Source organism: Cynocephalus volans, chromosome 16 (assembly GCF_027409185.1).
Source record: "Cynocephalus volans isolate mCynVol1 chromosome 16, mCynVol1.pri, whole genome shotgun sequence".
Lineage (NCBI taxonomy): Eukaryota > Metazoa > Chordata > Mammalia > Dermoptera > Cynocephalidae > Cynocephalus > Cynocephalus volans.
In genome coordinates, this window is record NC_084475.1 from 62,208,627 (window position 1) to 62,233,308 (window position 24,682).

General features: G+C 34.7%; 1 protein-coding gene across 3 annotated transcripts in view; it reads left to right on the top strand.

Moving 5' to 3' along the window:
* Positions 1-24,682, top strand: part of FOCAD (focadhesin) — a 338,731-nt gene that overhangs the window by 246,249 nt on the left and 67,800 nt on the right. For all 3 annotated transcript variants that reach the window (XM_063080862.1, XM_063080864.1, XM_063080865.1), the window contains 2 exons: positions 1,258-1,379; positions 19,893-19,985. In XM_063080862.1, the coding sequence (XP_062936932.1) occupies positions 1,258-1,379; positions 19,893-19,985 (215 nt within the window). The remainder of the gene's footprint in view (positions 1-1,257; positions 1,380-19,892; positions 19,986-24,682) is intronic.

The window sequence follows — 24,682 nt, forward strand, 5'->3', positions numbered from 1 at the left end:
AATATGTGGAGCAGTCAGAACTGCTACTGAGAATGTAAATTAGTACAACCACTTTGGGAAACTGTTTGGTACTGAACAAATTTATACTCTTACCCAGTTATTTAATTCTTAGGGATAAACCCAAATGCTGCCACCAAAAGACATATACTGTAATGTTCATAGCAGCATTATTTGACTAGCCCTAAATGTGAAAGCTATCTAAATCCCTGTTGACAGTAAAATGGATAAATTGTGGTATATTCATGTGATGAAATATTATACAGCAATGAGCATGAATATACTATAACTGCCAGTAATGACATGAATGATTCTTGCAAAAATTATGTGAGTGAAAGAAGCCAGATATAAAAGTGTTTACACAGTCTGATTCCATTTATATAAAGTACCAAAGTAGGCAGAATGATTGCTAGAAGTTATGTTATCATTGGATGGGGATGGGTGTGACTTGAAGGAGGCATGAGGAAGGACTTCTGAGGTGTATTGATAATGTTTTCTTTATTGATCTTGGTGCTGGTTACACATGGTTGCTTAGTGTGTGAAAATTCATTGAGCTGTATGCTTATGATATGTGCACTTTTCTCTGTTTACCATACTTCAATCAGAGATGTTGAAAAATGTTATGATCTCTATTTTGGCTTAAAGTTACCAGGATAGTTTCCAAGACTACCCTAACTCATCCTCCAGCACTTAACTGTCTGCCTTTGCTTTTGATTGACACTGGAGAAGACTGGCTGGAGCTGAAAGTTCAGTTGAGAACTTAGTTGATTAGAGTAGGAAGGGCAGGAAGGAGAAGAGGGAGAGTGAATATATGTGAATGTAGGTATGAGGGAAAGCTCGTCTGCTTGTGGGTACAAACTAAAGGGACCCATGCTATCAAGAGATTATGAAGATTAATATGTGCAAGTATATCTCTTTAATTACAATTTATGTTTTTAAAAAAAGCTTAATAGAATCTTTAGGACTAACAGTTCAAAAAATTTAAAATAAGTCAGGAATTGTAAATTCATTCATTTATTTATCAATACTTATTTACAGGTTATTTATAAGTAAGTAAGTATAAGTGGTATTTTAAATGTTAACTTTATATCTTTTCCTTCCTTAGACACTCATAGTCAAAAATCATAATTTACTTAGCAAATTATCTTTTCATTATAAATCTCTCTATCCAGATTTATTATGGATTACTGAGAATCTAATTACTGATAATCTAATTATAGTGTTGCCATAAGAAATGTTTTTATAATTTTTCCTTTAAAGGTGGTATGTTATTTTGCTATGATGTTTCAACCTATCAGAGTAAAGATGGCAAACCATTGAATCGACTGATGGCCAGTAGAGGGCGAAGTTTCAAGCAGATGTCACTTGCTCTTGTACATGAGGTAGGTACCTTCTTGTACTCCCCAGCTGCCTCTGGGTAAATGTTTTAGGGTATCCCTCCTTCACTTTATATTTATGAAGCTGGATATTTGTTTAGAAATATTTTTTCTTTATCATAATTAATGTAGTTGCTTTTAAAGGCTAACAAAATAGCTGACCCAACCAAGTACTAAAACGTTTGATGTATTTCTCAAAGAAACTGGCATGCTTTTCCTAATGTCCAGCCTAATCATTAGGAAGATGCATCTTTGAATTTGGTTTATTTTATTAATGTTTAACTTCCTTTGTTCAGAATAAATATCAACTTATTTAAAGAAATAATATTGCTTATTTCTTAATTCTAATCCTTTGCAAGTATGTTGCACACCAGTGTTTATAATTTGGAAGCGTTTGGAATTAACAGTAAGTAGAAGTGATTTATTTATTTATTTAATTATTTCAGGAAAGCCCTTGGTTTTAGTCTTTGCTTTAATTTACTTTTCAATTACCCTTTTAAAATAAGTTATATGATGCCATTAAATGATTTGCATGAAATCTGATCATTGCAGATTACAGTAAAACCAGAGGGAAGAGAGAATCTGGAAGATACTTGGGAAATGAGTGTTTTTGTTGTTGTCTATTAAAATTTTGTGACACTCAGGTGTATATAAATTAAAATGTATAAATAAATAAAAAAATAAAATATCACAGCAAGAGATTTATATAGTTCAGACACAATAGGTTATATACTATTTATAACTGAAAATATATAAATTATAAAAATAATGGATTTGATATAAAAATAATTAGCATTTCTAAAATATGTCTGTATAAAATCTTATTTTAATGTGTAATTTATAAATCCTGGTACCTCTAATTTGGTTTAATCATATTCTGTGTCACACCAATTACCACCAGTGTAACAGTACAAAGGGTTATTAAAGACACATCTTCATCCTGTGCCACCCATTTTCCTTTACTACATTTAGTTAGAGTTGAAATTGTATAAATATTTTGTTCAGAATCTTTTTTGTCTAATACAGTGTCTCTGTTCAACTAAAGAGGGAAGAAGGATCAGGGAAGAGTAGTGTTTCTCTGGGAAGAAGAGAGGTTTAATTTCATGAAAGAGGGAAAGACATACGTCATTTCTACATTTGTTTTTCCCTGTCATGTCATTAATTGGCATGGAGAAGGGAGATATTTGGTACTTTTTGTGTTTTTAAGCTGTGCGCTTAGGTATTTGAAGGACAACTAAATTATAAAGTCTCAATGGAAAGCTGATTGTTAAAGTCACCATTAAAATGGAATCAAGAAAAAGTGTTAACATGGAAGAAGACATCTGATACATTCAGCCAGTGGTATCAGTAGTTATGAGGTGTGCTCTAGATATGAACAGACAAAGATACATGAAATATCTTTGTGTTAAGATATTTTTTGCATGTGTTGTAGAGGGCCTAGAAAATTTCAAATAGATGAGAAAATAATGTCATTATTTTAGGAGTCAAGTAGAGGGCATATTGGGCAGAATTCTGCAAATCTACGGTAGGATTTTAGTTTGTATTCCATCTTCTGCTTACTATGGTTTATTTGTTTTTTTAAAAAAAGGAGGGAGCAGAGAAGGAATGAACCATATAGTTTCTCAAACTAAGTGAAAAGAAATCATATGAGCTTTAAGAGCTGATTAATAGGTATAACAATTGCAGTAATAACTGATAATTAATAGCCTAGGCACTTTAAAAATTGCTATACAAATATTTATTCATTTAATCTCTGCATTAACTCCATGAGATAGGTATGGTTAGTGTACTCAAGGTCACTGAGCTAGTAAGCGGAGGAGCTTAGAAATTGAGCCAAGTCAGTGAGGTTTCATAGGTTCTTGAACTATCTTATTGTCTCCCAAGTTAATCAAAGAACATCTTAAAAATACCTTTGGATCTTTCCAAGATTGCTCTAATATCTCTCAACTCTTCTCTGTGCTTCTACTCTTCCTTTTTTTGCAGTCTATTTGTTATTTTTCCAGATGAAGTTTCTTCAAACTCTGCTTTAGTTCCCACCAGTCCTGTATTCTGAGTCTTTTTTTTAAAAATTTTTTTATTTATTTTTATTTATTTATTTTTTCTTAATTTTATTTTGTCGATATACAATGTGGTTGATTATTGTGGCCCATTACCGAAACATCCCTCCCTCCTCCCTCGCCCCCCTCCCTCCCAACAATGTCCTTTCTGTTTGCTTGTCGTATCAACTTCAAGGAATTATAGTTGTTATGTCTCCCCCCCCCCGTTTTTTTTGTTTGTTTGTTTTGTGTGTGTGTGTGTGTGAATTTATTTATTTATTATTAGCTCCCACCAATAAGTGAGAACATGTGGTATTTCTCTTTCTGTGCCTGACTTGTTTCACTTAATATAATTCTCTCTAGGTCAATCCATGTTGTTGCAAATGGCAGTATTTCATTTGTTTTTATAGCTGAGTAGTATTCCATTGTGTAGATGTACCACATTTTCCGTATCCACTCATCTGATGATGGACATTTGGGCTGGTTCCAACTCTTGGCTATTGTAAAGAGTGCTGCGATGAACATTGGGGAACAGGTATACCTTCGACTTGATGATTTCCATTCCTCTGGGTATATTCCCAACAGTGGGATAGCTGGGTCATATGGTAGATCTATGTGCAATTGTTTGAGGAACCTCCATACCATTTTCCATAGAGGCTGCACCATTTTGCAGTCCCACCAACAATGTATGAGAGTTCCTTTTTCTCCGCAACCTCGCCAGCATTTATCGTTCAGAATCTTTTGGATTTTAGCCATCCTAACTGGGGTTAGTGGTATCTCAGTGTGGTTTTGATTTGCATTTCCCAGATGCTGAGTGATGTTGAGCATTTTTTCATATGTCTGTTGGCCATTTGTATATCTTCCTTAGAGAAATGCCTACTTAGCTCTTTTGCCCATTTTTTAATTGGGTTGCTTGTTTTTTTCTTGTAAAGTTGTTTGAGTTCCTTGTATATTCTGGATATTAATCCTTTGTCAGATGTATATTTTGCAAATATTTTCTCCCACTCTGTTGGCTGTCTTTTAACTCTGTTAATTGTTTCTTTTGCTGTGCAGAAGCTTTTTAGCTTGATATAATACCATTTATTTATTTTTCCTTTGGTTGCCCGTGCTCTTGGGGTTGTATTCATGAAGTCTGTGTCCAGTCCTATTTCCTGAAGTGTCTCTCCTATGTTTTCTTTAAGAAGTTTTATTGTTTCAGAATGTATATTTAATTCTTTAATCCATTTTGAGTTGACTTTAGTGTATGGTGAAAGGTATGGGTCTAGTTTCATTCTACTGCATATTGATATCCAGTTCTCCCAGCACCATTTGCTAAAGAGGCAGTCTCTTCCCCAGTGTATAGGCTTGATGCCTTTGTCAAAGATCAGATGGCTGTAGGTGTGTGGGTTGATTTCTGGATTCTCTATCCTATTCCATTGATCAGCGTGTCTGTCTTTATGCCAGTACCATACTGTTTTGGTTATTATAGCTTTGTAGTATAGTTTAAAGTCAGGTAGTGTTATGCCTCCAGCTATATTTTTTTTGCTCAGCATTGCTTTCGCTATGCGTGGTCTTTTGTTATTCCATATAAATGTCTGGATAGTTCTTTCCATTTCTGAGAAAAATGTCTTTGGAATTTTGATGGGGATTGCATTGAATTTGTATATCACTTTGGGTAGTATGGACATTTTCACTATGTTGATTCTTCCAATCCAAGAGCATGGGATATCTTTCCATCTTCTTGTATCCTCTAATATCTCTCAGCAGTGGTTTGTAGTTCTCATTATAGAAATTTTTCACCTCCTTGGTTAACTCAATTCTTAAGTATTTTATTTTTTTTGGTGGCTATTGTAAATGGGCAGGCTTTCTTGATTTCTCGTTCTGCATGTTCACTATTGGAGAATAGAAATGCTACTGATTTTTGTGTGTTGATTTTGTATCCTGCTACTGTGCTGAAATCATTTATCTATTCCAAGAGTTTTTTGGTAGAGGCTTTCGGCTGTTCGATATATAGGATCATGTCATCTGCAAACAGGGACGGTTTGACTTCATCTTTTCCAATCTGGATGCCCTTTATTTCCTTCTCTTCTCTGATTGCTCTGGCTAGTACTTCCAACACTATGTTGAATAGGAGTGGTGAGAGTGGGCATCCTTGTCTAGTTCCTGTTGTTAAAGGAAAAGCTTTCAGCTTTTCCCCATTCAGGATGATATTGGCGTTGGGTTTATCATAAATGGCTTTAATTATGTTGAGATATTTTCCATCTGTACCTAAGTTATAGAGGGTCTTTGTCATGAATGGATGTTGAATTTTATCAAATGCTTTTTCAGCATCTATAGAGATGATCATATTGTCCTTATGTTTGATTTTATTAATGTGGTGTATCACATTTATTGATTTGCGTATGTTGAAACAACCTTGCATCCCTGGGATGAATCCCACTTGATCGTGGTGAATAATTATACGTATGTGTTGCTGTATTCTGTTTGCTAGTATTTTATTGAGGATTTTTGCATCTATATTCATCAAGGATATCGGCCTGTAGTTTTCTCTTTCAGTTATATCTTTACCTGGTTTGGGTATTAGGATGATGTTTGCTTCATAGAAAGAGTTCGGGAGACTTGTGTCTGTTTCAATCTTTTGGAATAGTTTGTAAAGAATTGGTGTCAATTCCTCTTTGAATGTTTGGTAAAATTCTGCTGTGAATCCATCTGTTCCTGGGCTTTTTTTTGTTGGGAGCTTTCTGATAACAGCTTCAATCTCCTTTATTGTTATCGGTCTGTTCAGATTTTCTACATCTTCATGGCTCAGTTTTGGGAGCTTGTGTGTGTCCAGAAATTTATCCATTTCCTCCAGATTTTCAAACTTGTTGGCGTATAGTTATTTATAGTAGTTTCGAATGATTCCTTGTATTGCAGATGCATCAGTTGTAATATTGCCTTTTTCATTTCTAATTTTTGTTATTTGAATCTTCTCTCTTCTTTTTTTTGTTAGCCATGCTAATGATTTGTCAATTTTATTTCTTTCCAAAAAACCAACTTTTTGATTCATTGATCTTTTGTATTGTTTTTTGGGTTTCAAATTCATTAAGTTCTGCTCTGATCTTAATGATTTCTTTCCGTCTACTAACTTTAGGTTTGGATTGTTCTTGTTTTTCTAGTTCTTTAAGGTGAAGTTAGGTTGTTCACTTGCCGTCTTTCCATTCTTCTGAAGTGAGCATTTAATGCAATAAATTTCCCCCTCAATATTGCTTTTGCAGTATCCCACAGGTTTTGGTATGATGTATCATTGTTTTCATTAGTTTCAATAAATTTTTTGATTTCCTGCTTGATTTCTTCTCAGACCCATATGCCATTAAGTAGAATGCTGTTTAATTTCCATGTGTTTGTATAGTTTCCAGAGTTTCATTTGTTATTAATTTCCAGTTTTAATCCATTATGGTCTGAGAAAAAACTTGGGATAATTCCAATTTTTTTGAATTTGTTGAGACTTGATTTGTGACCTAATATGTGATCTATCCTTGAGAATGATCCATGTGCTGATGAGAAGAATGAATATTCTGAGGTTGTTGGATGGAATGTTCTGTCGATATTTGCCATGTCCAATTGGTCTAGAGTATTGTTTAGATCTTGTTTTTCTCTGCTGATTCTTTGCCTAGATGGATGTCCAATATTGACAGTGGGGTGTTCAGGTCCAGTCTTTATTTTAATGAGTTTCTTGAGAACTTCAATTTGTTTGTTAATTCACCAGCTGATGAACCTTTGGGCTGTTTCCAGTTTTGGGTGAATATAACTAAAGTTGTTGTAAACATACTCATACAGGTCTAAGTGTGAACATCTATTTTTATTTTTTTGTGTAAATAAACAGCTACAGGTGGGATTGCTAGGTCATGTGGTAAGTTCATATATAACTTTATAAGAAATGACCAAACTGTTTTCCTAGGGGCTGTCTCATTTTGTATGTCCTCCTGCAATGTCTGAGAAACCAGTTGTTCTGCCTCCTTGCCAGTGCTTGATATTGTCAGTTTTTAAAAATTTAGCCATTCTTGTAGGTGGGTAGTGATTTCCCTTTGTGGTTTTAATATGTATTTCCTTAATGACTAATGATGTTGAGCATCTTTTCATGTGTTTATTTGCCATTTGTGCCACTTCCATGAAGTATCTGTTTTGATCTTTTGCTTATTTTTTTCCTGTGGTTTTTGTTTTCAAAAGATAGTACTTTATATATTGTGGATATAAATCTTTTATTAGAAATGGGTTTTGCAGATGTTTTCACCCAGTGTGTTACTTGTCTTTTCATTTCCTTAACAGTATCTTTTGAAGAACAGATTTTTGATTTTGAGGAATTCCAATTTATCAAGTTTTTTTTTCTTTTTTTTTTTTTTTTTGTGGTTCTTGATTTTTGACTAACCAAAGGCCACAAAGATTTTGTTTCCTTTTTTCTATGCTTTCCTTTTATTCTTTTTTTTTTTAGAAAAATTGAGTTATAATTCATATATAAAATTCACCCATTTAAAGTGTGCAGTTCCGTGGTTTTCAGTATATTCATAGAGCTGTGTAAGCATCACCACAATCAATTGGAGAACATTTTCATCTTGCCAAAAAGAGACTTTGAACCCTTAGCAGTCACTCCCTATCTACCTCTCTCTTTAGCCTCCAGCAACCACTACTCTCCTTTCTGTCTCTATGGATTTGCCTATTCTGGATATTTTGTGTAAATGGAATCATACAGTATATTTTTTCTGTTTCTGGCTTCTTTCACTTAATGTAATGTTTTCAAAGTTTATCCACATTGTAGCATGTTTCAGTACTTTATTCATTTTAATGACAGAATAATCTCTCACTCTATGGATAAAACCACGTTTAGTTTATCTATTAATCAGTTAATGGATCTCCTGTGTTTTCTTGTAGCAGTTTTACACCTTAAGGTTGACATTTTAACTTATGATCTGTTTGATTTAATTTTTGTATAAGGTATGTTATATTTGTTGAAAATACCATCCATTCTTCACTGAATCACCTATACACATTTGTCAAAAATCATTTGTCCATATATATGTGGGTCTATTTCTTTACTCAGTTCTCTTCCTTTGATCTATATTTCTATACTTTCACCAAAACAACATAGCTTAATTACTGTCACTTTATAATAAACTTTGAAGTAAAATAGTATGTATTTTCCAACTTTGCTTCTTTTTTTCAAAAAATTTTTGGCTATTCTAGGCCCTTTGCTTTGCTCTATAAATTTTAAATCAGCTTTGAGATACCACAAGAAAAGTCTCCTGTGATTTTGATTGTAAATGCATTAAATTTATAGGTCAACTTAGGAGAGAATTTACATCTTAGTAATATTAAGTTTCTAGTCCCATGAACAAGGTGTATCTTTCCATTTATTTAGGCTGATGTTTTGTTGTTTTCATATTACAAATCTTGGACATATTTTTCTAAATTCATAAGTATTACATATCTTCAAGTATTTTGATGCTATTGCAATTAGGTCTTTTTTTTTTTTTTTTGGTATGTTTTAATTTCCAGCTGTTCATTGCTAGTATATAAACATACAATTGATTTGTTTCTATGACCTTACTAAACACACTTACATGTTCTTGTAGCCTTTTGTAGATTCTTTTTTTCATTACATTGTTGTCTGAGTAAAGATGGTTTTAATTTTTTTCTTTCTGATCTTTATGCCTTTCATTTCTTTTTATTATCTGATTGTACTGTCTAGGGCCTCTATTACACCTGTTGCATGGGGCTGGTGAGAGTGGACATTCTTTTCTTATTCACTCATGGGGGAAAGCATTCAGTGTTTCACCACTTAATGTGATGTTAGTGTAGGGATTTTGTAGATGTCCTTCATCAAATTGGAGAACTTTCCTTCTAATCCTAAACTGCTGAGAGTTTTTATCACAAATAAATGTTGAATTTTGTCAAACCTTTTTCTACATCTGTTGAGGTGATTCCATGCTTTTTAATTTGGTGATATGATGAATTATTTTGATTAATTTTCTAGTGTGAACCAACCCTGCGTTTCTGGGATAAACTCCACTTGATCATAATATACTATCCTATTTATATATTGTTGCATTCGATTTGCTAATACTTTGTTAAGGATTTCTGCATCTATGCTGATGAGAGGTGTTCTATAGTTTTCTTGTAATACCTTTGTCTGGTTGTATTTCAGGGCAATGCTACCCTAATAAAATGAGTTGTATAGTGTTTTCTTGTTTTCCATTTCCTGGAAGAGTTTATATGGAATTGTTGTTAGTTTTTCCTTAAATGCTTGGTAGAATTTTCTAGTGAAACCATCTGGGCCTGGAGCTTTCTTTTAGGAATATTTGTAACTATGAATTCCATTTATTAAATATATATAAGACCATTCTTTCTTAGTAACTACTTATCTCTCTGTCTCTCTGTCTGGACCTACTAATCCTGAAGAGGGATTTGGGTTGCACAGCATACGTGACAGTTAGTGTCTGTTTTAATAAAGAATAAACTCCAGGAAATCAAGGAGTTTGTCTTGCTCACATGTAGCTCTAGTGCTTGGTATTCCTGACACATAGTAGGCACTTAATAAATGTTTGTTGAGTTAATGATTTTAATCCTTTTGAAACTTGGATGTCTCATATGTGCATTTATTGGGATAGTCTTTTACCAGAAGTGTTATTGTGAAATTGGTGGTAAATCTAATAATTGATGGGGTCTTATTAAGAAACGTGAACTTGCTGTCATTTGAATAAGCTTTACGATATACTGTTTTGTTATTTTTCATTTATATGGTTTAGCCACCCTTCCCCCCAACCCCCCTACCCAAAGAGTACAATTCATATAGGATATTCTGTAGCCTTCTTAATAGTTAACAACTACAGGAGAGAGAGTGAATGAATGGCTGAAAGAACTTTATTTTGAGTGTAGAAGCGTTCTGTTCTTCATATTTTTTAATAGACTTTATTTTTTAGAGAAGTTTTAGGTTTACAACAAAATTGAGTGGAAAGTATGAAGTGTTCCCATCTACCCTCACCTACTCTACCCCCCATCCCCCATTCCCCATTGGAGTGTACATGTGTTACAGCAGATGAACGTACATTGATACATCATTGTCACCAAAAGTCTGTAGTTTGCACTAGGGTTCATTCTCGGTGTTAAACATTCTGTGGGTTTTGAACAAATGCATAATGGCATGTATACACCATTATATTCTTATACAGAGTAGTCTTACTGTCCTAAAAATCCTCTGTGATCCCCTGTTCATCTCTCTCACCTACCCTCCCCTCTAACTCCAGGCGACTACTGATCTTTTTATTGTACTGTTTTGCCTTTTCCAGAATGTCAAATAGTTGGAATCGCATACAGTATGTAGACTTTTCAGATTGGTTAATTTCAGTTAGTAATATACATTTAAGTTTCTATTATGTCTTTTCAAGGCTTAATAGCTCATTTCTTTTTAGTGCCGAATAATATTCCATTGTCTGGAAGTATCACAGTTTATTTATTCATTTACCAACTGAAGGACATCTTGGTTGCTTCCAAGTTTTAGCAAATGTGAGTAAAGCTACTTTAAACATTCATGTGCAAGTTTTTGTTTGACAGTTTTCAATTCCTTTGGATAAATACCAAGGAGCACAATTGTTGGATTCTATGGTAAGAGTGTGTTTGGTTTTATAGGAAATGGCCAAACTGTCTTCCAAAGTGGCTGTACCTTTTTGCATTCCCACCAACAATGAATGAGAGCTCCTCTGGCTCCACATCATTATCAGCACTTGGTGTTGTGTTCTGGATTTTGACCATTCTAATAGGTGTGTAGCAATATCTCGTTTTAATGTGGATATCCTTGCCGACATATGATGTGGAACACCTTTTCATGTGCTTTTTTTTCATCTGCATATATTCTTTGGTGAGGTTTCTGTTTAGGTCTTTGGTCCATTTTTTTTATTGGTTTTATTGTATTCTTCTTTTTGAGTTTAAAGTATTCTTTGTATATTTTGGATAACAGTCCTTTAACAGGTATGTCTTTTATAAATATTTTCTCCCAGTCTGTGGCTTGTCTTCTTACTCTCTTGACAGTGTCTTGCATAGCAGAAGCTTTTAATTTTAATCAAATCCAGCAATTCTTTCTTTCACGGATTGTGTGTTAATTCTAAAAAGCCATCACCAAACCTAATGTCATATATTTTCTCCTATGTTATCTTCTAGGAATTTTATAGTATTGCACTTTAGTTTAGATTTGTGAATCATTATAAGTTAATTTTTGCGAAGGATGTAAGGTCTGTGTCTGGATTCTTTGTGTGTGTGTGTGTGTATGTGAGGTGTTCAGTTGTTCCAGCACCATTTGTTGAAAAGATTTTCTCCATTGTATTGCCTCTGCTCCTTTGTCGAAGATCAGTTGACTATATGGGTTTATTTCTGGGTTCTGTATTCTATTTCTGTAGTCATTCTCCAATACTGCTCTGTTGTGATTACTGTAGCTTTATAATAAGTCTTGAAGTTTGATAGTGTAAGTCTGCCAACTTTGTTCTCCCCTTTCAAATATTATGTTGGCTCTTTTGGGTCTTTTCCCTGTTCATATAAAATTTAGAATCTGTTTGTTTATTTTGTCTCCCTTCATTATGCATTTTACTTTCTTTTTGTTTTATCACATTAGTGTGGATTTCCAGTATGATGTCGAAATGGAGTAGTGAGAGGGGACATTCTTGCTTTGTTCCTTATCTTAGTGGGAAAGCTTGTAGTTTCTCACTATTAAGTATGATGTTAGACGTGTATTTTTTTCAGACATTCTTTATCAAGTTGAGGAAGTTGCTCTTTGTTTCTTTGTTTCTAGTTTACTGAGAGTTTTTATTATAACTAGGTGTTGGATTTTGTTAAAGGCTTTTTCTGCATTTATTGATATGATCATGTGATTTCTTTAGCCTGTTGATGTGCTGGATTCTACATTAATTGATTTTTGAATATTGATCCTAGTCTTGCATACCTGGAATAAATCCCACTTGGTCGTGGTGCATAAATCTTTTTAAAATTGTTGGATTCAATTTGCTCATATTTTGTTGAGAACTTTTGCATCTATGTTTATGAGAGACATTAGTCTGTAGTTTTTTCTTTTTCTTTTTTTTCTTGTTAATGTCTGTCTGGTTTTGGTTTTAGGGTAATGCTGGCCTCGTAGAATGAGTTAGGAAGATCAACTAAGAAGAAGAAAAGTTTTTATTCCACCTTTACTTATTACTTCTTTAATCCTCTTCCCTTTTTTTAAAAAAAAATCTAGATTTGAGTTGCTGATTTATATCATTTTCCTTCTCTCTAAAAGTCTTCTTTTAACATTTCCTGCAAGGGGTCTACTGGCAACAAATTTCCTCAATTTTTGTTTATCCGAAAAAGTCTGTATTTCTCCTTTACTTTTGAAGGAACATTTCACAGGGTACAGAACTCTAGGTTGGTAGTTTTGTTCTCTTTGAACTATATATTTCACTCTATTTTCTTCTTGCTTTTATGGTTTCTGAAAAAAAGTTGGATCTAATTCTTATCTTTCTTCCTCTGTAGGTAAAGTATTTTTTCCTCTGGCTTTTTTCAGAATTTTTTCTTTATCTCTGATAATCTGTAGTCTGAATATGATATGCCTCCCTGTAGCTATTCTAGCATTTATCCTGCTTGGTGTTGTCTGAGCCTCCTGTATCTGTGGTTTGGTGTCAGACATTAATTTGGGGAAGTTCTTAATCATTATTGTTTCAGATATTTCTTCTTTTTTCTCTTTTGTCTCCTTCTGGTCTTCCCATTACATGTAGTTACACTTTTTGTAGTTGTCTCACGTGTCTTGGATTTTTTTCCCCCACCCCCCCCTTTTTTTTGTTTTGGAAGTTTCTATTTAGATATCCTTAAACTCAGAGTTTCTCTCCTCAATTATGTCCACTCTGCTAATAAGCCCATCAAAGGCATTCTTCATTTCTGTTATAGTGTTTTTGATCTGTAGCATTTCTTTTTAGTTCTTTCTTAGAATTTATATCTCTGCTCACATTGTCCATCTATCCTTGCATGCTGTCTACTTTATCCATCATAGCCTTTAGTATATTAGTCATGGTTGTTTTAAATTCCCAGTTTCTTCAAACTGTGTTTTTTTTTTTTTGTCTTTTAGTATGCTTTGTAGTTTTTTTCAATAGCTGGACATGATGTCCGAGGTGAAAGGAGCTGAATGAAGTAAATAGACCTTTAGTAATCTTGCAGTAAGCTGTGGGAGAGTAGAAACATTCTATAGTCTTATAATTAGATCACAATCTTTTAGTGAACCTATGACTTTCACAAGTGCTTTTCAGTGTTTTTTGTTTGAATGTTTGTTTTGTTTTGTTTTGTTTTTACCTGCTTAGGTGGGACAGAATGGCTAGAGTGGGGCGTAGTTGTATATTTCCCTTCTCACACATGGAAGGCTAGAGAATGTTGGAGTTGGACAATTCTCTTCTGCCAGTGTAGTTAGGCTGTGATAAAACTTAATTAGGTTAGGCTCTGTTAAATAGTTTCTTCTGATGGTAGACCTTGTTAAGAAGAACGGAATACTCTGGAATGTTTCACAATGGTTCCTTTTCCCTTCCCCCTGCCAGAATCACGAGGTGGTTTTTCTCTGATGTTCACTGTGAGAACCTTGTTGATCTCCTGGAGGTAAAACTCATAAAGGTGTAGGGACCCCCTTATGATTGGGTCCACCTGGAGTTTTTAATTTTCAGACTTGTTTGCACTTAGCCTCCAGGCATTCATCAAATATAGTTCGGGTTTTCCTATCCTGGCACTGGTTACCATGGAGGTTTGTGCCTATCGGTTTCTGCTCTGGTAAGTTGTGATTCTCTGTATCTGCCTATTTGTCTCTCCAATTTTGGGGGCAGCATTTTGCTCTGTGATCTCAGAAGAGTTATTGATTTTTCAGTTTGTTCAGCTTTTACTTGTTGTTAGGATGGAGTGTTGACCTTTAAAATCCTTACATGCCACACCAGAAACCACTGCTGTTCATGTTTTGAAGTATGTTTTGTTTTGTGTAATTGTCAGTACTTCTCAAAAACTGTATGTTAGCTTAATCAAGTTATTTTCAAAGCCATGAGAGCTAGCTATTTAAGTAATCTGTGATAAATTCCTTTGGAAAGTGTTGCATCCCCTTATTTTTTGAAAACATTGCATTTTTTTGTTTGACTTTTCTTAAAGTGAAATTCTCCCATGTTGCTTTTGGAAGAATCATAGGTCTAAGTCTGATTTGTCTTTGGCCTGACATACCAGGACACTTCTGCATTTTTTGCCTTGTTTAGTTTTCTCTAAAACTGAAGTGCCCTCTCTCTTTGCTCCTTTGAACAGCGGACAACCAGTGGTCATTTCAGATCTACTAAGGCTTCTGCAACCTCAAGTGACTATCCTCTTCTGCTCTGATTTATATCTACTTCTCATTCTGAGGTTAACTTGGCTCCTGCTGAGGAGAAAGTTGAAGGTGAATGATAGTTTTCTTCCCTGAAATTTGCTGCCAGTCTTGTCATCCTTTGGCATTTCTAACTCTGATGTGACACTCACCTAAATTGGATGATACTGATTTGTTCCTGGGTGAGAATTGCAGTCTGGCTTCATTATTTTCTCCACTGTTGGGAATATGCAAATTTTCCTGATTCTGCCACTAGTACCCAACCATATTTATGCTTCAGCATTAGGTAATGAGCTCTTTTTTATTTTTATTTCAGAGAAACCTTATCTAGACTTACTGGCAGCTCTACTTTGAACGAAATTGTTGGTTCTACATTCTTTCTTTCTTTTTTTAAAGTGGTCATCATTTGATTCCTTTAATTTTTAATTAATTTTGTCTTTCTTCTGCCTCCTTTAAATTTTTTCCCTAGATGCCCAAAAGTATGTATGATATAACCAAACCCTTGAAATATAAGTGTATTTGCCCTTTTCTTTCAGTTTCTTCTTTATTTTAAAAATGTATTTGTTATTAAGTACATGGAGTAGTGTTAGCATTTCTGCAATATGAAACAATTAGATGAAAATTGTGAATAATAATGGGGAGTAGTGGTATCTGTGCTTATCATACATTCCCCCTAGAAAATACTGCAAAAAGTATGGTTTGCTGAATTTTAGATACTCCATAATTACCATGTGGATGTGAGTTGTTATGGTAACTGGGTCCCCCCCCCAACCCTGTTCTATTAAATAACAGAGTAAATGGTTGCTTGAGATGTGATTGAATTGTCAGCTTTCAAACTAATGTTATCCTGACAGGAAATAGGGGTGGAGGGGTGGGATAGAAGGAGGAGGAGAGAGAGAGTGAAAGAGGGAGAGAGGGGAGAGAGGAAAGGAGAAAGGGGAAGAAAAGAGAGGGTGAGGTAGGGAGAGAGAAAGAGAATATTTAATGTCCAGAAAGCACCTACAAGCAGAAGAGTGGCATTTACTTTAAAAAGGTGTCCTTCTTTCTCTTAGCTTCTCACTATTTGTCAGGGGACAGGAATAACAAAACATTATTTTGTGCCAACACAAAATAATTTTCAGAAAATTAAAGCTCACCATTTATTGTGTATAAACAATGAGACATTGAATAGCTTTTGGGGTCTCTAACACTAACTGCAAACAGTTTTTCTTCTGGGACTATGGGAAGAATGTGTGTATATCTCAAAGCCAAATGTAGTGGTTCAGTATTCGTTTGTGTGTCTGTATAGCAACTGAAATGAAGTACTTTTTACTTTTTTGATAATAATATGTACATTTGGAAAGCTTGAAAAATGACTTTATGAGATTGGGATTTTAAAACTAGTAGCAAATACTTAGCTTACCGATTAATTTTTACATGTTGATCTCGGCCTTCCCATTCTAGCTTGACAGTCAAAGAACCTCATGGAAAGTTTGTCTTACTTGATTTAGCATGTTTGATGAAGGACTTTTAAAATGGGTATTTTCTAGGGGCTGGCCACTTAACTCAGTTGGTTAGAGCTTGGTGCTGATAACAGCAAGGTTCAGGGTTTGATCTCTGTACTGGCCAGTCACCAAAAAAAAAAAAAAAAAAAAAATACACACACACACACACACACACACACACACACACACACACTAACTAATTAAAAATAATTTTAAAAATGGGTATTTTCTTATAGATGGAATAATCATTTTTGTTAAGATGACTCAAGAGGCAAAACACACTACCAAATTTCTGAGCAGTGTATTCTGAACAGTAAATTAACTAATTAGATGGCCATGTATTCTCCTCAGTATCAGTGAGGAAACATGATTGCTTCTTTATTTTCTCTCCCAACATTCCCTCACATTTGTGAACTGTGTTTATAAGCAGGACATTTTTTGTTGAGCTCGTATTTAAGGTATACTTAATTCGAACCTGTATGATACAAATAAAAAAGTTTAGGGAATTTCAAAATATAATACCTGCTTTAAAATCTTGCCTTGTCCCTCACTATGTTTTTAACTGGAATTAAACATTTCCTGGCTAGAACATTTTGGAGACGCTTAAATTTCAAATAACTGTGTTCTCAAAAACTTCTGTTTGTTTAGCTGTGTCTACTAACAAAAAAATTTTAACTTTATTTTTTTATTTACAGAATGATTTAAAGTTGAATACCATAATTTTCTGTGCTTACTTACTTATGATAGTATGGTTTTCACATGACAAGAATTTGTCTTAAAGAGAATGTTCTGTATTTAATTCTGTTAAACTCAGTGGGTACTTAATTGAAGACAAGACACTGTTATGGGTACCATAGGAGGGATTCCAGGATGGATAGGATATAATCTCTGCCCCTTAGGACTGTATATTAAGGTCCATACACACATAATCTAAGACAGAATTTGTGGAGAGTTACGGGAGAGCCACATAGTGTACTAGAAGTATAGAGATGGGAGAAATTATTTCAATAAGTAGAAATGAGAAGACAGGACATTCAAGGCAAAGGGAGCAGTGAGTACAAAGGTCCTGTAAAGTATAAGACAAGCTTGAGAATTTACTTATAACTCAGTATCTCTTACACATGAAGACTCTACCCTTACTCTTCTCTAAGCCATAGGATTGCTCATCTCAACAGTCTAGCTGTCATTGCAAGAGTGTGTGTAGTTAGTTATAGAAAAAATAAACTTCACATGTTCATTAAAAGTTGGTGACACACTGATTGAGAACCCTGATTTATCATCTGCTCAATATCTAGGTTGCAACTTCCTGATTTGAAATTATTTTGTTAATTTCCTTCAAAGCCTTCATACAATTATAGCAAATTACATATAATTTTTATACTCTGTAAATGCTAACTGAATTTATTTTTTGACCTAGCGATATTAACCTAAAATATAGGCAATATAGGTGGCTATATATTGAATAGAAATAGCATCCTAAAATGTGTGGTTTGTTTTGAAATGGTCAGGGGAGTCCCTTTTGCCCAAAACAAAACTAGAACATAAAGGGATGACTATCTTCAGCTGTTTCCCTAAATCTCTCTTCATTAAGGGAAAGAGCAACAGAGTGCATTTTTAAAGAGATTTATTCACAGCTAACTCCATAGAACACTAAGACAAGGGTACAAAATCCCATAAAACATGGGGACTTCAGGCGGCGTCTAGACTGAAGCATTCTACTGTGTCCCTGCACCCGCTTTCACCTATGGTTGAAGCAGCAGGAGGATTAGCTTTAACCTTCAGTTTATAACCTCCTAAAATAGGTTTCCTGGCATGAATGTCTTTGTGTTTAGAAGCTCAATATTCGATTTGCTCATTTTTATTTACATTTTTTCCGTAATCCTTTCCCTTTTTAACTCATATATAAGATGCAATTGAGACCATTGTCTTCCCCCCAAATTGCTCTTTTTTGCCAATTTCCTGAGGCTATGGATATTCTCAGTAGTGCAATGATATCCATGGATTATTTGGCAGGAAAATTTAAAAGCATTGTGAGGTTCTAAAGTAAGAGATAAAAGTTTTTGTTGTGGTGTTTGAGTGTTGTTTCCATTAAATCCAGATTTCAAAGTAGGGCCTAAAGATAGTTAATATGTTTTATGGAAAGGGAACAGAGTTGATAGAAAAAAAGTTGAAAAAGATCGCCTACATTTTGAAACAGAGAGCGCCAAGAACTGATTAATGCCTCCCCAGCTGGAAATATGGCCTGGGTTATAGTTTGCTTCCTGGATAACAAGAGAAGAAGCAGGAATTGGAAGGTTCATTCCTTCAAGGACGTATTGACAAGGCTCCCCTCACCCCACTTGGTGGAGTGAGTACTTAATCAGAAAAAGAAGAGCCCTGTCTTTATAATATTTTTAAAGTTCATTTCATGGTATGAGTATCTGTTTCATACTGTTTGAGTATGTAATTTTTAAGAAAGCAGCAATGCCATAAGAGGTGATAGAAAGCAGTCAGAATTCTCTTTGTTCTCTTCATTCCCATAGATTCTTCATAATTTTGCTTTATAATCTATTTGTGCCTGTTTCTGGCTCTCCAGACACTATCTAGAAAGCTCTTTGCAGACACAGATGGATTGATAATCCTCTCATTCTTCCACAGTACCTTGTGTATAGTAGGCCCTCACTAAAACTGGGATTAAAAAACATACCAGAGGCCATGGGAACCAACTATATTCAGAGCGGCTGTTCTCTTCTCTATCCTAAGGCACTTGAGAAAATTAATTCTTATAATACAGTAAAATGCCCTTAAACACTAGTTATCATGATTCTGGTGTAATTATATATAAATTTGTCTTTTTTTTGTCTATAGAACACAGACTAAAGTTTTAGTTGTTTTAGTTTAGATGAGATGAGTTACAGGAAACATGAAATGTGATGCATTGTGACTGTTTTTCTTGAGTGATCTTGCTTTAACAGAAGCAGACCTTGGGAAGATTTGTTGCAAGATAGCCATATAGTAATAGGTAGAAACAGAAATGACTATGAAAACCAGATGTTTTGTCTGGGCCTCTGTTCAGAAATAGGGTTTCAGTGTTGCCATAGATCATTTTTCTCTTGTTTACCCACACTGATTAAAGGGCATTTATCTAGTGGTGTGCACAATTGCTGTGTGCAGTTCTCATTTGCATGCTCTTACCACCACCATGATTTTGACATAACATGATATTTCTGTTGGCAATTTTCAGTTTATTACTTCAAGAATTATCATATTGGAAATCCAGGATATGAGCAATATTTATTTTTATTTAAAATTACTAGGGGGATTTGTTAGACAATGCCTAGTTTTCTGAGATTGGCAAGAGACTTTACAGAGTTTCCCCCTAATTTTCAAGGACAGATTTGTATTACACATATATATTAACTTGTTATTATTGTAGGATTTTATTTGCTTTAATTTAGAAAATTTCAGGCTTACTTTATTTTGACTTTGCAAGACTCTAAACTCTTCTCCTTTGGAAATATCCAAAAGGTATTATTTGTGGTTCCAATCCTGGACTGAGTTTGTTTTAGAACCTAAGTCACTTAAAGAAAGGGAAGGAAAGAATTGATGATATAGCTTTAGTTTTATTCTGTGTATTCTAACATGTTGTGGTATGTTTTTCCCACAGGTTCACATCCAGCTTTCAGAGTGGCACCGTGCAATTTTTCTTCCACAAGCCTGGCTTGCATATATGAATCGAGCTTATCATGCCATTTTACAGGTAATAAAATCATAGGATGGTTTTCTTTGGGGGAGTGTCACCTTCCTACCTCAAATTTTACTGCAAATGTGTATTTAATACAAAAGTATTTGGTAATATAGCACTATCAAGCATGTGATAGTTATTTTTACTCACAAAAGAATATGAGACATATATATATATATATCAATGCACCTAAAGTTTAAATGTTGATGCCCCCCCCCCAAATCTGTGTCTCCCATTCAGAGCTCCCTACTGAGCTCCCTTCTGAGTGCCACTCTCCCCTGTCCCACTGCCTTCTGAATGTCCCCACTTGGCTTTCCCATAGCACCTTGACTTGAGCGCATCCCAAACTGAGCTCGTCGCCTCCCCTTGTACTTGTAATTCCTCAAGCCTGACTTGCTACATCTCCAGTTTTATCTCTGAACCCTTCCTCTAAATTTTTATGTTTCCGTCTTGCTAAATTTATTTTCCTAAACTTAATGTGTCTTCGCTAACCTCTTGGCTTTTCCACACACGGTTTTTTCTATCTAAGAACCTGCCATTCCCTCTTTGTTTACCTAATTTCTTCTCGTTTTTTAGATCAGTATATCTGGGCAGGCACTTGAGTGCCTTACTCTTCTCCCCACTGGATTATACACTCCTCTATGTATTTCCTTAGTACCTGTGTTTCCCTTTTTGAAGCCATTATCATGTTGGTTATTTGTCTGGGGCTTCCAGTTGTCTCTCTGCTTCTTAAGGGCAGGAGCTGTGTTTCTTTCTCTTGTTGTCTCTGGCATCTGACGTAAGTGTCTAAAACATAAAGAGTGCTCACTAAATAAATATATATATAAGATATACTCAATTCAATCCAATAATATTATGTTATAGTTTGTGAATTTTTAAAATTAGAAATAACTTTTGATTAGTTGGGGAATATATAAACAGTTAATATAAGAAAACAACTGTTCTTTTTCCTAGCTTGAAATTTATTGTTAAGAGTGATAGAAAAAATCTGATCCTACCTAAGTAATTTCTGTCCCAGAATAAGATTCTCATGGAGCCTCAGGAGTGTGGTGTTATGGTTAAAGATAACAGCTGTCCTATAAAATGAGGTGAGCTGACCTATGAAAGGAGGGATGGTAGGAGTAGAATGGAGGAATGACTGAGCGTCGGAGCATTCATCTCTCATCTCAAATTAAAACCTTGCTGTAACATATCTTATTGATCCTAAATTTATAAAATACTGTTATGTCTTCAGAGATTCTGATTCATTAGAACTGAATGGCAGACTAGGAATCTCCATGTTTAACAAGCTGCAGGTGATTTTAATCCATTTACTCTACCCAGCCAAACTTTGAGCAACACTGCTTGTGATGGTTCCCCCAAGGCACTGTAATCTGCATTTTAAAGATTTTTTCTTTGGAATAATTGTTTCCTTTTGCTCATTATTTCCTTACTATTTTTTTTTAATCTTCAGCCCCATCAGAATACCCAATACGTTTTGAGTAGATACATGAGTAAATGAATGAATTACTCATGTCTCTATATGTTTCTTTAACTTCATTATATACATCCTGGCCGATTATAGTTTTTATTCAAGAAGAGTGAGATTTAATTCAGAGTATGAAATTTTTCTCACATTCATTTCTCCCCAAGTAATTTTGCAATGTTTTTCTTCACCAAACATTTATGGAACATTTTTTACTGGCCAAGCCCCATGCTGAGTGTGTGGGATATAAAAGGGAATAAAGCACTCCTTCCTCCCAATGAGCTTCCTGTCCAGTGTGGGAAACTAACATGTTCACTAGCAATTCCAGTACAGTATCTCTGATGCTTTAATAAAGGATGTACCAAATACTATAGGCACCTGGAGAAGGGAAGAATAGCTCCTCCTCCTGTGAATGAACTGAGAATTTTATTTATCTCTTAGTGTAAGAAAGGCTAAATTGAATAGTATTATGGTATAATTCTTACAGATGATTTGCATTTGATTGAAAGAAAGAAAAACTCTACCATTTTTTTAGAAGAGCTACCATTTATTGAATAACTAGTGTTTGTCTAACACGTAACATATATTATTTTAATTAATCTTTACAGAAAGCCTCTGAAGTTGGTGTTATCAACCCTGTGTAAAATGGGATTATCGATGGGGAAGCAGGGTTAGCTAGGAAAGCAAAGCAAATGGCTCAAAACCCAACAGTCAGTAAATGAAAGAACTGGAACTCAATCTGGACTCTTCTGACTCTGGGAGCCTCTGCCTTTTCCACTGTACCATGTGTTTTCACTAACATCATCATTACTTGTAGTAATAAATAATGCAAATTTGCTTAATATTTTAGAGGACAGATCTATTTGTAAAAAGCCTGCTGACTATGTTTAGTAATGCAGGTTGTTATTTTGCTTTTCTACTGTTTCAGGTGATGGTGTATATCTTTATTTATTTATCATTTAAGTTCTCTTTATTTTGGGTTTCTAAGTCCAGTTCTGTTGAGAATTGGTGACAGAAGAAGTGGAACTTCAGTATTATTTGAAAGTACAGCAATGTGTTTTATGCTATCTCTATTACTTGAAAATACACTGATGTGTTTTAGCTGTTAAACAAGTGTTTAAAATGAGTCTACACACTTAAATACGATTTATGGCATCTTAGAAGAATTGGAGCAACTGCCAGACTTCTTGCCTATGTCAAGAATTTCTGTCCTGCAGGACACTTCTTGTATACAGGAGTTATAGTTACTTCCATCTAGACATATTTTGTAGCGTTAAACTAGAGGATCATTTAGAGGAACCATATTTTATTCAATTAAGGCTAGGAGACATGCTAAAAGGTGCGTTCTACATTCCTTCCTGGAGGCTGATTAGGATGTGAATTAGTTTGAGATCTGAACACTACTAGTGGCTTCTGCTTAGGTATATGATTTCAGCCTCATCTAATTCTTCCACAAGAACTTGGAGTTGTGAATTATAAGCATATCAAAGTGGTTGACATGGGGAAGTATTTGGATTTCTTCCCATTAAGGTGAAAAATGCAGAGCTGACTGACAGCATAGAGACGATTTTGGTTAGGAGCCATTTACAGTCTTTTTTACCTTGTTGCCCTTCTGGGATGCTAAGGAGGTTCAGATCTCCAGCCTCTGTGAAAAGGGCTATTTGGGATTGTGAATATAACCTCAGTAGTAGAGAAGTATGAAAGCAGGGTGATTACAGATACATGTTTCCTGAGTTGGTCAGCTAGTTGCAAAATAATCTGAAATCAAAGCCAGGGCCAGGAATTGTGATCCCTAATAAAATACTCTGACCATTTGTAAGGTTTTTCCTTTTTTTGTGTGTGTTTTTTATTTCTTTCTTTGTTTTTAATGTACAAGGATACTTTAAGTTCATGAAAAGATTGTGTTATTTGTTAATTCTATTTTTCCATGAACTTTTTGAAGTACTCTCCTATAGTGAACTAGGTGAAATTGTTCACTATTATCAGCAAGGTCCTGGTTGGATAGACTAGAGATAAATTATGAGGATGGAAAGATTAATATTGGAATCTACAGACAATCCAAAAATCTCAATTCAGGTGATCATTTCAGGATTTTCTCTCCCAATAAGTGTTTTCCTTCCTTAACCACAGCTATTTAACAGAAGTAGAGATGACTGAGTTGAATGCTACTGGATCTGTTACCAGTAGCCAAGAATTTGAAGGCAAGGTGGATCTGAATAAATAGCCTGATGTGGACTGGGTGGGAGGGGTTAGGAGATGTTCCAGAAGAGGAGATGGAAAGAAACAGAGACTCTGAGAAAGAAAAAATATGAAATTTTCTTAGTTATGATAGAATGGTTGTACTGGTTTGTGACTACAGGGGAGATTAGAAAAGTAGGCCTTTTCAAGAAGCTGCATGTATTCTAGCTTTCTTGTGTTTTATTTCTAAACAGATTTTAACCTTTTAATTTCCTCTTCATCTTTTTTGGAAAAGCATCATAGGAAATAAATGTTTTAAGAGTAAGGAGGCATAATTTAAGAAGCATGACTAGCTTCTTAAATTAGGCTGTAAGAGAGGGAATAAAAATTTTCTATTTTGCTTTCCTGCCCTTCTGGGAGGACAATATCAATATTAAATATTAATAGTAATATCTTGCTAGTTTGATTGTCCCTGATACCTTGTTCTATGAGACAGAGGGGAGAATAGAAGGTCAGGATTCTATCTGAAAATATGGAGATGGGGGTGGGGGGCTGGCTCAGTTGGTTAGAGCATGGTGCTGATAACACCAAGGTCCAGGATTTGGTCTTTGTACTGGCTGGCCAGCCAAAAAAAAGAAAGAAAGAAAGAAAGAAAATATGGAGAATGAGGATGGATATGATTGAAGTAAAGAAATCATGAAGGATGTATGTGAATAGAGCGTCCATCAAATTTAACCCCAGAGTTCCTGAAATGGTGAGCCCTGGGGCACAGTGAACCAGAAATTGTGCTAAATACAAGGACTCTGGACTGATAAAAAAGTCCTTCCCTTCAATGTCTGGCAACTGAAAGTATATGAAAGAAATACAAGGACGTGTAACTTTATAGTCTGCATATTACATTTTTGGGAAACTTTTACTCCCTGAGGTTATGCAGATTAAAAATATGAATTATTTCAGGAGGGATTTAGATATATTCATGAAAGATGGTTGAATAAGAAGATAATAAAAGGAGATAGGAATTTTTGGTTATTGACAAGAAATCTAGTAGTAATAGCTATTATTTGTTATC